At 32.3% G+C, this 12,845-nt stretch overlaps 1 protein-coding gene and 1 pseudogene across 1 annotated transcript; one reads left to right on the top strand and one right to left on the bottom strand.

The window, feature by feature from the left end:
- Positions 1 to 5,660: 5,660 nt before the first annotated feature.
- On the bottom strand, positions 5,661 to 6,987 carry LOC116141008 (annotated as a pseudogene).
- Positions 6,988 to 10,300: 3,313 nt separating this feature from the next.
- On the top strand, positions 10,301 to 11,688 carry LOC116141007. Its single transcript, XM_031426572.1, has 4 exons — positions 10,301 to 10,829; positions 10,924 to 11,011; positions 11,246 to 11,445; positions 11,600 to 11,688. Exons 1-4 carry the CDS (start codon positions 10,301 to 10,303, stop codon positions 11,686 to 11,688), a joined length of 906 nt encoding a protein of 301 aa, XP_031282432.1.
- Positions 11,689 to 12,845: the final 1,157 nt, after the last annotated feature.

Genomic DNA, 12,845 nt, shown 5'->3' with positions numbered 1-12,845 from the left:
TCCCTCCAGGAATCATTGTCTAAACACACTAGTGTCACATATTCATTTCCACTCCAATATGTTCTCCATCTAGTCTAGGGTACTGACAGGAGGGCAGAACAAGGCATTTATAACAACAATCACGACCCTATTTGCCTACCCCCGCAGAAAATCAAACTATATAGCTACACTGTCACTGTTCAGGATGTGCTCGTGGTATATGGATTCGAAGCTACAGACCATGTGGACCTTGATAACAAATGATGAGCTTGAATTGAAAGGAAAGGTAGCTAGGAAAGGGTCCAAGAAAGTGTGAGAAAAAGCCAGAGAGAAATTGATGGAGAAAATAAGGGTCTGAATATTTCTGTGCAAAAAGGAAACTAACGAAATACTGTTACAAAAGTGTGTTAAAAGCAAAACTGACCCCAGTCAAAAAAAACAAACCCGTCAACTAGTTAGTAGACTAGAATTACAATTCTGCCCTTTTGTCTAACTGAAATACAGAGTTGATTCTAAAAAACAGTAAAGCAAAAGAAGAAGAATAACACCAGATTTATAGTGGTTCGGTAATCTGAAAGATTACCTACATCCACTCTTCAGAGCAACCAGAAAAATAACTTCACTATGAGTTTGAGAAACCTTACAGAAGAATCGGCTCATCCCTTTACACAAGGCATCACCCCGATACAAAACCCTCTGATTTTACACCCGTATACCCAGATGCTCTCACCACTCATACATAATCAAATAGGCAGAAATCAGTACATATTTATACAGTAAAAGGAAGACTACACAATAAGGACAACTCACACCTACCATCACCGTTGATTCCATGGATGAACCTTGGATTTCCAGCACAGCACCTCTAACCGTTTCTCTCTCTGTTAACCAAGAGAGAAATGAGAGAAGTGAGCTGCGCACAAAACCTAAAACGGATTTAGGTTTTAGAACATAGGGAAAAGACTGAACTACCCCTCAAGTCTTAACAAATTACTTTTGACCAGCCAACTCTAAGTTGACTTCCACGTGTGTCATCAGAATGCCACATCACAACAATTACATCTCTTGTTCTCTCAATTTTAACACGTGGAATTGGTACTATAATTTGACGTCCAAACCCACAATTACTTTTGGGATCTTGATAATTGCAAAATATTGCACAATTTTTTCTTATTACACAAGTTTACATGAGTATTATAGATGGTATGTGGTATTGATATGGTGTATTTATACTGTATAGGCATTGGAGTATAGTGTGAACACAAAATCCATTTACCAGCCAACTTATACCAATTTTCCAATTTGATCATCATTCAGGATTTCGACCATATCTTGAGTTGCATGCGTCATTTGAATGTGATTCTTGAACCTGTATACAGCTAAGGGAAAAGGCTACAATTAATGTGTTTACAACTTGGCAAAAATGTATCCCATAGCAATCAAAGGTAGCCATCATTGTGGACGTCATCACGTCAGAGTAGTGAACAATCAATTGAACATATCTCAGTATGTGGACCATATCACACTCGATATATATCATATTACGGTCCTCTTTAGCTCGTTAGATTTATCTTCCATACACCTATAACTTCTATGCTGACCAAGCAACCCAATTTCATCATTATGACAATCAAACATATGTTGCAAGTTGGCAGACTAGTTGGCAGCTGAAATTTGGAAAACGAGTTCAGACTTGAATAGCTCCCATTCATTTGCCTATTTGAGGAGACCTTGTTGGGGGACGTTTTTACCATAGTTTTAGGCCTCAAAAATCTCTTCATTTGTATTCTCTTCTCTCTTTAAGAATGTCTTTCTAAACTCTAGCTAAGGCTGGGAGAGAAACAATTAATTGATTTGTAGTTTTGTTTCTTTGATCATATCTTCGCACTTCAATGTTAACTCTTTTCAATTTATTGAATCCAAAATTTTTGAAAGGTGTTTTGGTTTGTTTGAAGCCTTGATTCATCATAGACTATTGGATTTAGTGATTTTTATTTAGTTAATTTTTATTATTTTAATATTAGGTTTCAGTGATTTTTTTTTTTTCGTTTGTATTGTTGGCATGGGTACTTTCATATTTCACACAATACTTGATGTCATCTAACGGATTCACTAAGATCTGCTAGTTTTAAGGATTAAATTGTTAGTAAAAAATGAATATTACCTGAATTGTTATTAATTGTATAAATCAAGGACGACAGAATTTTTTCCTCTAAAGATAAGATATTGATTATATTAACATTAATTATCTATAAATAACATTATCATATTAATAATGACTTTTCAATTTTGTGTCTTTTTTTTCCCCTAAACTTGTTACTTTTGATATCAGTACAATATGTTGATGGTCATCTTTAATTAAAACATTATAAATTTATGATGATGTTTTATTTAACAAAATATTTAGGACCCATGTAATTTATTCATTGCCCCTATTTAAAGGATAAATTTGTAATGGAATTTAATAATAAATGATACTTCGTAAAAGAGTGAATGTACTTAGCAATATTCTTATTATTTTTTTTTTTCATAAAAATAGCTACCATTTTGGTTTACCTTAACAAAAACAAGGCAAGCAAACAGTAATAACAAAGTAGCACACAAGCAATTTATGTGGTTTACCTTAAGTTGAATACGTCTACGGGAGATAGGATTGCACTAGATATAAGAACCAACAATAACACAATAATTTAATTTTCTCACCTTCTAGGTCTTAATCTCCCAACCTCACAATATCTCTTGTGTTTAGGTTTAGTCTCTCTTTGTTGGCTCTTCGTCTTGGACAACTACCTTGTATGTTATCTCTCTCAATTAAGACTCACTTTTTCACTCATGTTTTTCTTCCTATGTTTCTCTCCTAACATGATATAACTTTAATTAGGTTCAATATTACTCATTCTAGGTTAAATATCACATTTTTCCAAAATATTGTTTTCTACAACGAATTTTCTTTACAAAAAGTAAATTCGTGTTCGCTACATCAAATTAATTATTTGAATTTCATAGCGAATATTTTTGCTATAGCGAGACTTATAATGCTTAATTTGTTATAACAAATATAAGTTCATTATAGTGAAATTAAAATTTTAAAATTCTTCTGCTTTTTCCCTTTTAGCCACAGTTTACATCAACATAGGGTGTCTTAATTTTTCTTTTACAAAATTTGTGCCGTGGGGATTTAATTTTGAAAATATTGCTTAAATTTTTTTGATAAAAAATGAACTTCAGTTATACCCCTTCAACCGTGACACTTGATAATAGTGTCAGGTTTCAAGGTAGTTTCTAAAATATGTCCTATCAATTTATATGCATTTGTTTGATATGAATTGAATGCCTAAGGCCCAAGTAAAAAAGCCCAAAAGTAAGACCGAGTTAAGTGGGTCTGGGTATTGAATTATAGATCAATGATGTTACAAAACGCTTCAAACTCAAGAGGCAAATTGATTAAGTCAACCTCAATCATAACTGAAACTTACAGTTATAATCCACTTAATAATAATTGAAACATCAACTCTTTGCGGTTAGTTTATGCGTTAACTCATCAAAATCTAATCTCGGTTACTTGAAAGCTTTCTGTCAGCTTCCATTATTGACTTAAGCATCGGACATGCCACATCGGAAACCCACCACAAGAATTATGAGATTTTAAAATAGGTGAAAAAAGCTGTAAAAAGGCTTTTATAGTTTTTTAAGAAAATGTTGTTGTGAAGGGTGCTGCAAAAAGTTGGGATTCTTTTGTAACATTTTATAAATGCTACAAGAAATGTCGTACTAAATCAGTTACAACTTTTAATATTTGATTCCAAATGCTGTGGAGAAGCATTCACAAATATTTACTATAGGTTAGTAGATGCTATTTAAAATTTTATCATTATATATTAATATCAGTGCTCAACTACTAATTTATCATCTGGATGTTTCCTTTAATTCCTTATTTAATTTCTTCAAATGGAAAATAATTATAGTAGAATGAAAGAAAATATACAACAATTGTTAGATAACAATTTAATTGAAATAGATTATTATTATTATCAAACATATATACATAACGTCTACAAAATTCTTAAGAGAATGAAATGTCCTTACTCTATGAATCCCAAAGTCTTCTTTAAAAATTAAAAAACAAAACATTATCATTAATTTAAAGTACCACTAAATGTTGTTATTACTATCCACCGTAGGAAAAATTTATAATAACTTATCTCACAAGGATAATCCTTTGCCAAATAACTCCCATGGAAATGTTTACTATTTACTGCATCAATAAAAAAAGAAAATAGTGAACAAAGATAAACGAGGGAATTCCTAAAGCATTAGGACAAAGTTTATGTTACATAAATGTTCAACTTCATTTTACTTACACATAAAATTGTTAAAAGAACCACCATTATGCCTACTTCTCAACTACTTAAAGAAACGCACACCACCCAATTTCCAATCATTTGGAGCCAAAGCATCAGATTATTGTACGTGGGTGCTTACCTTGTGATATCGATGTTTTAGACTACCAGTTTCAATAAGATTGCAGTTTACACGAATTACAATCAGACTATTTATATTGGCTTTATGAATAAGGATCAAAAGTAGAGATTGGTCCAAATCATTAGTTGACATAAATTTCAGTTTTACACTATAACTTTTATCACAAAAGTAAGCAATTTATGCACTGAATTACGCAATATAGTAACAAAATAATCAATTACTCACCTTTTTGAAATCCAACTCCATATATAAATATGACACTTTCTCTCATTCTGTCGAACTAAAACGTCCTTGAAAGTCAACTGCAAGTGATAAAATATGCTTCTTCATGTTTCTTTCATAGTAATCAAACATGGTAAAAAGCTTTTGATCTTGGAAATCATACACGTGGGTGTATCATTAAAGGTTAAAAGTTATATATGAAATGAACAGAAAATCAAAAAAGCCTTGACAAATTTCAAATGGACAATAATCATAAAAAAAAGGTATCTAACTGGTCATGCTAAGATCATAGGGTTTATGCAGATTTTTCTTTCAAAGAAAAGCTTATTCTAACCCAAAACAGCCCAAGATGATGCTGTTACGACTCTAAGTAGTAGGATTTTGTTTAACTTTTAGTTTGTTGTTTTCCTTTGACAATAAGGACAGAGGCAGTCCGAGTGTGGAAGGATTGTTGTCTGATAATCATATTTTTTATAGTGTTTCTGCATCATATTTCAATATGATTTAGAATACTTCTTACGCATTTTGAGTTTCAATGAATAGTAATTTCTTGTATTTGTCCACTTTGCAGTACCGAATGGTATTTGAAGCAAAAATGATTATTTTAAGTTTTTCAACTTAGAAATGATCTGGATTTGAAGAATTGAGAAGTTTTGAGGTTGAAGGAAAGTGTTTTTGAAGACACTTTTCTTTTTTTTTGTTTTTTCAGAAAGAAGACTAAAGAGATGAAGATTCAAGAGATTAAGTCAAGAAATTGACAAAATTGTAGAAATGCTTGATTTCGTGGTGAANAAAATTATACTAATTTAATAAAATTAAGCATTTATTTAATCAAATAAACATTACATTTAATATAGAAAAACATTACATCTAATATAAAAAAAAAAAAAAAAAAAAAAAAAAACACAAAGGTAAAATTCCATATTGATAGTAATTTAATTTTCCGAATTAGTATGTTCTTCCCACAAATGATCAATTCATGCATTTCGAAGAGTATGGTGAGCCTTTGTATCCTTGATTTGTTTATGTCGAGCAAGAAAATTTCGAAATCGGACATTTTCATCTACAACAATTTCAACTTCGGGAGTTGGCGCTTCCATCTGATTCTCAATCGATGTATCAACATTACGATCATCCTCGATTATCATCTTGTGCATAATAATACACGCAGTCATTATATCATATAATACATTTTTATCCCAAAAATGTGTCGGTCCTGCCACAATTGCAAATCGCGATTGGAAAACTCCAAATGCACGTTCCACATCTTTTCTACATCTTTCTTGTTTCATTGCAAATAATTTTTTTTTTGGGACCACGTGGATCGTGAATAGTTTGTACGAGAGTAGACCACTTTGGGTATATACCATCAGCTAAATAATAACCCATATTATAATCTTTTCCTTGAATGCTATAATGAGCGGGAGGAGCAATACCTTGAGTTAGGTTGACAAACAAATGAGATGTCTCCAACACATTAATGTCATTGTTGGAACCTGGCAAACCAAAAAATGCATGCCATATCCAAAGATCATAATCAGCTATAGCCTCGAGAATAATAGTTGGGGATCCACTACGACCAGCATATTGTCCTGCCCAAGCTGTTGGACAATTTTTCCACTTCCAGTGCATATAATCTAAACTACCCAACATTCTTGGAAAACCACGTTGTTCACCTATATGAAGTAGCCTTGCAACATCATTAGCATTAGGCGATCTTAGATATCGTTCTGCAAATACCTCAACAACAGCACGACAAAATCTCTTCAAACTTTCAATGGTTGTAGACTCGCCTATTTTAATATACTCATCAGTAGCATCTGCCGGTAGACCATACGCCAACATTTGGAATACCGCTGTTATTTTTTGAAAAGCAGACAATCTGAGCCTACCGAGCCCATCCCTTCGTTGTACAAAGTAGTTATCATGACCTTTCACATGATCAACAATACGAATGAATAAATTGCGAGACATTTGAAATCGTCGGCGAAACATGGAATCATTAAACCGTGGATTCTTGGCAAAATAATCTTTGAACAAATTGCGATCAGTAGTTTCCCGGTTGTGATTGATGACTTTATGACCAGGAATTGATCCTTTACGGATCACCTAGTTGTTATGTTGATTGAGATAGTGAATGAGGAGAAGGAGGTTGTTGTTAGCTCTCATGCGAATGATTGCTTCTTGCTCTACATCAATTGCTTCAAGATCATTCATCAATTCCTCATCATCAATTTCATTGTCGGAAAATGATGATGAATTAGAAGATGATAAATGAGATGGACCTCCAAAATTGAAATTCATCTTTGTAGATATATTAGTTGAATGATTTGGTGTAGCTTTTATAGTTGAAGAAAACACTATTCTAGATAAAAAAATAATAATTCAAAAAGATGTATTGTCCATTCAAGCTTTTGAGATTTGTGACTTATTCAAAAAGATGTATTGTCCATTCAAGCTTTTGAGATTTGTGGCTTATTCAAAAAGATGTATTGTCCACTCAAGCTTTTGAGATTTGTGGCTTATTCAAAAAGATGTATTGTCCATTCAAGCTTTTCAGATTTGTGGCTTATTCAAAAAGATGTATTGTCCATTTAAGCTTTTGAGATTTGTAGCTAATTCAAAAAGATGTATTGTCCATTCAAGCTTTTTAGATTTGTGGCTAATTCAAAAAGATGTATTATCTATTCAAGCTTTTTAGATTTATAGCTTATTTCAAAAGATATATTATTCATTTAAGCTCAAAAAGATGTGTTGTCCATTCAAGCTTTTTAGATTTAATGTTTTTAAATTAGTATTAATTTTTATTTTGAGTTATTGTAGTTTAATATTTGCATTGAATAAAGTTTTATTTTTAATTTTTCATCATTTTTTGAATTATATCATTATTATGAATTTATTATTATAAATAATAATCAAATTAAATTAAATACAAATAATCAAATTTGGTGTAAAATTTAATACTCAAATTAACTTAACAAAATTAAAAACAAAAACAAAAACAAAATTAAAAAAAAAAAAATTAATGCGCTACAGTGCCACCCCATTTTGGCATGGCGCTTAGCTCTGGGTTGGAGTAACAACCCACGCCATTTTGGTGTTTTTGTGTTTTTTACACCAAAATGGTGTGGGTTAGAGATGCCCTTAGTATGATAAATGCATTGTAATAATAATTAGTATACAAAGTTTTAAGTGTCATAACTTGTGATAAGTATGACATTGCTTTTATTATCATGGTTTTAAAACCTAGCTTGGCCCAGCCAATTGAACAGGTTCGACCAGGAACCGGTGGCTAAGCCAGGTCAGTTCATATAAAAAACCGAAAATAGCAATTGACCCGTGTTCACCCGCAGTTGAACCGGTTTTTTTGCGACGAACCGTCGGTCCAACCGGTATAAACCGGGTCAGTTACATTAAAATATAAAAAAATAATAAAATTAAAACTTAAAAGTAACCCTTTTCATTTCAACTTTTCTCTTCTCCCTTCCCCAATTTTATTCGACAAAACCCAACACCAGAGAGAAGAAAAATAAAAAACCCATTACCAAAAATGAAATCAGCTTCTACGATCTTGGGCTTCTTTGATTCCGATTTCAATCATCAAAATCTTCAACTAATCTTCAATCTTCGGGCCTTGGACAACTTCTAAATCTCTAATTTTCCATATTCGGTTTTGATAACTCCTTCTTCTTTGATCTTCAATCTTCGGCAGCTCCCAAAAGGTATGTGTATTTCATTGTTGTTAACTTCTTATTGTTATTGTTCTTTGTAACTTTGATTTTTGTTTTGCTGTGAGATTGTTTGAGATAGAGTCATAGAGATTGTTTGATATTAAAGAAGTGGGCTTGAAACTTGATATTGAAGAGGTGATTGTTTGGTGTAAGATTGGTTGTGTTTGAAAATTGAAGTGTGTAAAAATGGCTAGTTTGATTGGTTGTGTGTAGTGTGCAAAAATAGACTATAGTGTGCATTTTGACACTTTGTTTTTGCACACTACAGTTTGTGATTCAGTGTGTACTTGCACTCTGCAGTGTGTATTTGCACTCTGCAATGTGCAAATTCACATACTGCAATTTTGCACACTGTAGTGTGCTATTTCTCATATATGCAATGTCCCAAATTTATTTGCAATTTTTTAATTCATTGCTTAAAGAGTATAAGTTAAGTGCTAACATTTATCTTTGTTGTTGTTGGTTGCCAAGGAATAGACGAAAATCGAGAATGTCATCATCTGGGTCTGGGCAACAGTCTTCGCCCATGGGTACTTCCTCACAATCTTATCGAGGAAGGAGTGATATAGTATGGGGACATGTTGTTGAGGGCATTGATGAAAATGGAAGGAAGACATTAACATGTATATATCGTTCAAAGGTGATTAAAGGGGGAGGTATTTATCGTATGAAACTCCATCTAGCAAGAGTAAAGGGGGAAGTTGGAATGTGTTCTAGGGTTCTTTTTTATGTTCAATTTCGGATAAAAGAGGCACTAAATGATATTGGGGTAAAGAATACCCCAAAAATAGAGACTTGTAAGCGTACACATCCTTATGGTGCTAGTGTTCATGGATTTGAGGGTGACATGTTGGGTGAAGATTGTCAAGAGCTGCATCCATCAGAAATGGTTGTGAATGAAGGTGGTTCTGCTAGAAAAAAACCACGTACAATCCCTAATACTAATAGAAATAAACCAGTTGGGATTAGTAACTACTTTGCTCCAAGGACTACTCCTGGATCTCAACCTTTAATTAAGAGTGTTTTGGTTGGGAAAAATGTTATGTCGAGAGTTGATATGGCCTTTGCAAAGTTTTTTTATGATGCTTGCATCCCTATCAATGCAATAAATTCAATTTATCTTCAGTCATTGGTGGATGCTATAGCTACAATAGGTCTTGGGTATAAACACCCAACTTATCATGCTATGCGAGTTAATTTAAAAGAGATGCTAAAAGCAAGTGCAGCTACTTGTGAATAGTTATAGGAAAACATAGGAAGACGTTGGATGTACGTTAATGGCGAATGGTTGGATTGATACTTGCCAAAGGTCATTGATTAAGTTTCTTGTGTATTGCCATAAAGGAGTTTCCTTTGTGAAGTCAATGGATGCTTCATATGTTGTGAAGGATGTCGGGACATTGTTCACCTTACTTGAGGAAGTAGTTGTATGGGTTGGACCAAATAACATTGTCCATCTTGTCACTGACAATGGACCAAATTATAAAGTTGCATGAAGAATGTTGGCTGAGAAATATAAGAGTATAACTTGGTCATCTTGTGCAACAAATTGCATAAACTTGATGTTAAAGGATATGGCTGAGATGAATCACATAGCCACTCTTGCAAAACGTGCATCTGAGGTGACAAAGTTTGTGAATAATCATACATTTTTGCTAGCATGGTTGAGGAAAAGATAGGTAATGTATCTTTAGCTTATTTTATTGTGAAGTTATAAGTCATAACATATTAATTATTATCTGGAAAACAATTTTACCAACATGTATATTTGTCTTTTGTCACTTGAACAAGGTTGGACGAAAATTGTACGCCCAAGAGAAACTCGTTTTGCTACAACTTGTATTGCCTTGAGAAGTCTACAGGATCACAAACATGACTTGTAAGCCATGGTGACAGATAGATTCTTCATGGATTCTAGGTATGCAAAAAGTCATAAAGGCAAGGAAGTTATTTCCATAATTGTAGACAACGAATTATGGGATGCAATATGTATAGTTTCCAAAGTTGTGGATCCGTTGATGCGTATGCTACGAATTGTAGACTCGAATGAGAGACCTTCCATTGGATATGTGTATGATGGTATGTACAGAACGAGGTTGGGGATCAAGAAGTTGTTTAAGAATAAGAAGAGATTGTACAAGCCTTATACAAACATTATTAAGCTGCGATGGGATAGGATGTTACGCCGTGATATTCATGTTACAACTTACTTTTTAAATCCAGCTTTCCAGTATGATAGTGGATTTAGCTCCAAACCGGAGGTTCAATGTGGTTTTCTTGATGTTGTTGAGAGTAAGGCAAGTGCGTTTAAATTAAACAAGACTGCATTGGTGGAGGAGAGTAGAATATTTCGAGACCGCGGGGGGAGCTTTTCTTGGGAACTTGCAATTCAAACATGCAAAACCACACAACCGGGTATGTATTATGTAATAGTTATTTAATTGTGAGTTTTAAGTTTGATTTCCACATTGTAAATTAAAGTTTTTTCTTGTGTCTAATTTTCATTTAGATGAATGGTGGAGAACATATGGGTATAATACTCCAAATTTACAAAAGTTTGCAATCAAAATTCTCAGCCAGACTTCAACCTCTTTCAGGTGTGAGTGAAATTGGAGTGTTTTTTAGCGCATAAATTAAAAAACGAGGAATAGATTGGAGCATCAACGATTAAATGATCTTGTCTTTGTTCATTATAACTTGCGGTTGAAAAACAGGTATAAAACATTGTTGATTACGTTGTACACTTGTACTCATTTTCTCATTATTCTTATTTTCCTTGATCTTTTTATTTGTCATGCTCTAAATTTAAATAGTTAAAAATGGTCTTCCAGGATGAGTTACAAGAAAACTAGTTTCGATCCTATTGATTATGAGAGCATCGACAAGACTGACTTCTGGGTGTTTGATGACGAAGAGGAGGATGCTAGCCTTAATTATGAGGAATGGGAACAAACACTTTATGGAGAGGGATCTATTCCTATTGGTCCTGGTGATCACCCTACCTATTATGATTTTACAGAAGCTGCTGGAGGTTCTAACTTCTAACTAATAACTTTCATTTATGTTATTTAATTTAACTTATATTATTTAATTTAGTTTGTTAAATTTTATATTACATTAGTCCATTTAGTTTACAATCAAAACATTTAACTAATAACTTTATTTTTGCTTGCAATTTTTTGTAGATGCTGGTTATGCTGATGATGACAATTACGAAGATGATCTTGATATAAGTAATTTTGCTTCTGGATCTGGTGTCCAAAGTCAACCTTGACTTGAATTAAATGGAAATGTAATAGAAATGTAGGATGTTGGTTTCATTTTGATTATGTTGTTTTAATTTAATTTTAAACTACTTCTTAGTTGTTACTTTATAACTTGGTATGTTGTAGACTTGTAGTTTTAATTTCATTTCAGATTTGAATATATTTGTTACAGGGAAATTTTGATTATCAATGTTAAAAATTAAAATCTGCAATTTTTTTTTTTTTTTGCTGACACCATGCTGCCGGTGGCTTAGCTAGGTTGGCCCCTGGTCGGGTTTTAAAACATTGTTTATTATAAGTGTCACATCAGCAAAACTATACAAGCATGTTAATTAATTATGATTATTAAGAGGATCTCTTCAAAAAATTTAATATATGATATTCCACTGCTTGGTGGATAAAGAAAGACGTATTGCAAATCTTGTATATAATTATAATATATATTATATTTATCAAATTATATTAAACAATTTCATGGGAGTAGATAAATATAATTTTTCTTAATTAACAAACTTGATACGTTTCATGCGGAGAAGATTATTTATCAAATAAAGTTCCATTATACTTGAAATATTATAAAAAAAAAATACTAATAAAATTTTGAAAAATCAATCAGAAGTTATGACGTCATTGATGAACATAGATAATGTAAAAGTCAGTCATGTCTTTGAAAAGTCCAATGATTCTAAAATGAAGTCAATTTGATGTGGAGAGCGTGCATGTATTCAATTTGATGTCTTCTTATTTAATAAACCATTTACTTATATAATCTATTTTTGTGGAGGTGTTAAATTTGTATTAATTAAGTGTTTGACAATAACTGATTTAAGAAAAAGTAAAGATAAGTATAATTTTTAGAACCTAAGTGAATTTCTAGATTGTTTTATTTAATAACTTATCAAAAGGATGGAAAGACTAAATTGATTATCATACAAATTTCTTAGTAATGAGAAGGGGAAATGACAATTTACTCCTTCAAGTTTGGTTTAAATAATAGAGTAAATGACATGTTTCCGCCCAAGGTTTGGCGAAATTGCAAGTTTTCACCCCTGGTTCCATAAATTTCAGATTCTTACTATTAAATTAACAGAAAATCGTTTAATGTTACAGTTAAAGGGTAAAGTGATAATTTATACTACATTAAATATGAAATTAAAATAAAAAT

The sequence above is a fragment of the Pistacia vera genome, unplaced genomic scaffold, assembly GCF_008641045.1.
Source record: "Pistacia vera cultivar Batoury unplaced genomic scaffold, PisVer_v2 Contig39, whole genome shotgun sequence".
NCBI classification, from domain to species: domain Eukaryota; kingdom Viridiplantae; phylum Streptophyta; class Magnoliopsida; order Sapindales; family Anacardiaceae; genus Pistacia; species Pistacia vera.
This window is presented reverse-complemented; position numbering and strand designations above follow the sequence as displayed.

Excerpts from the sequence above, each read along its gene's own strand:
- LOC116141007 (XM_031426572.1), top strand. The coding sequence starts at position 10,301 with ATGGTGACAGATAGATTCTTCATGGATTCTAGGTATGCAAAAAGTCAT. Across the intron at positions 10,830-10,923 it reads ATGCAAAACCACACAACCGG|ATGAATGGTGGAGAACATAT; the intron begins GTATGTATTATG and ends ATTTTCATTTAG. Across the intron at positions 11,446-11,599 it reads TTTTACAGAAGCTGCTGGAG|ATGCTGGTTATGCTGATGAT; the intron begins GTTCTAACTTCT and ends AATTTTTTGTAG.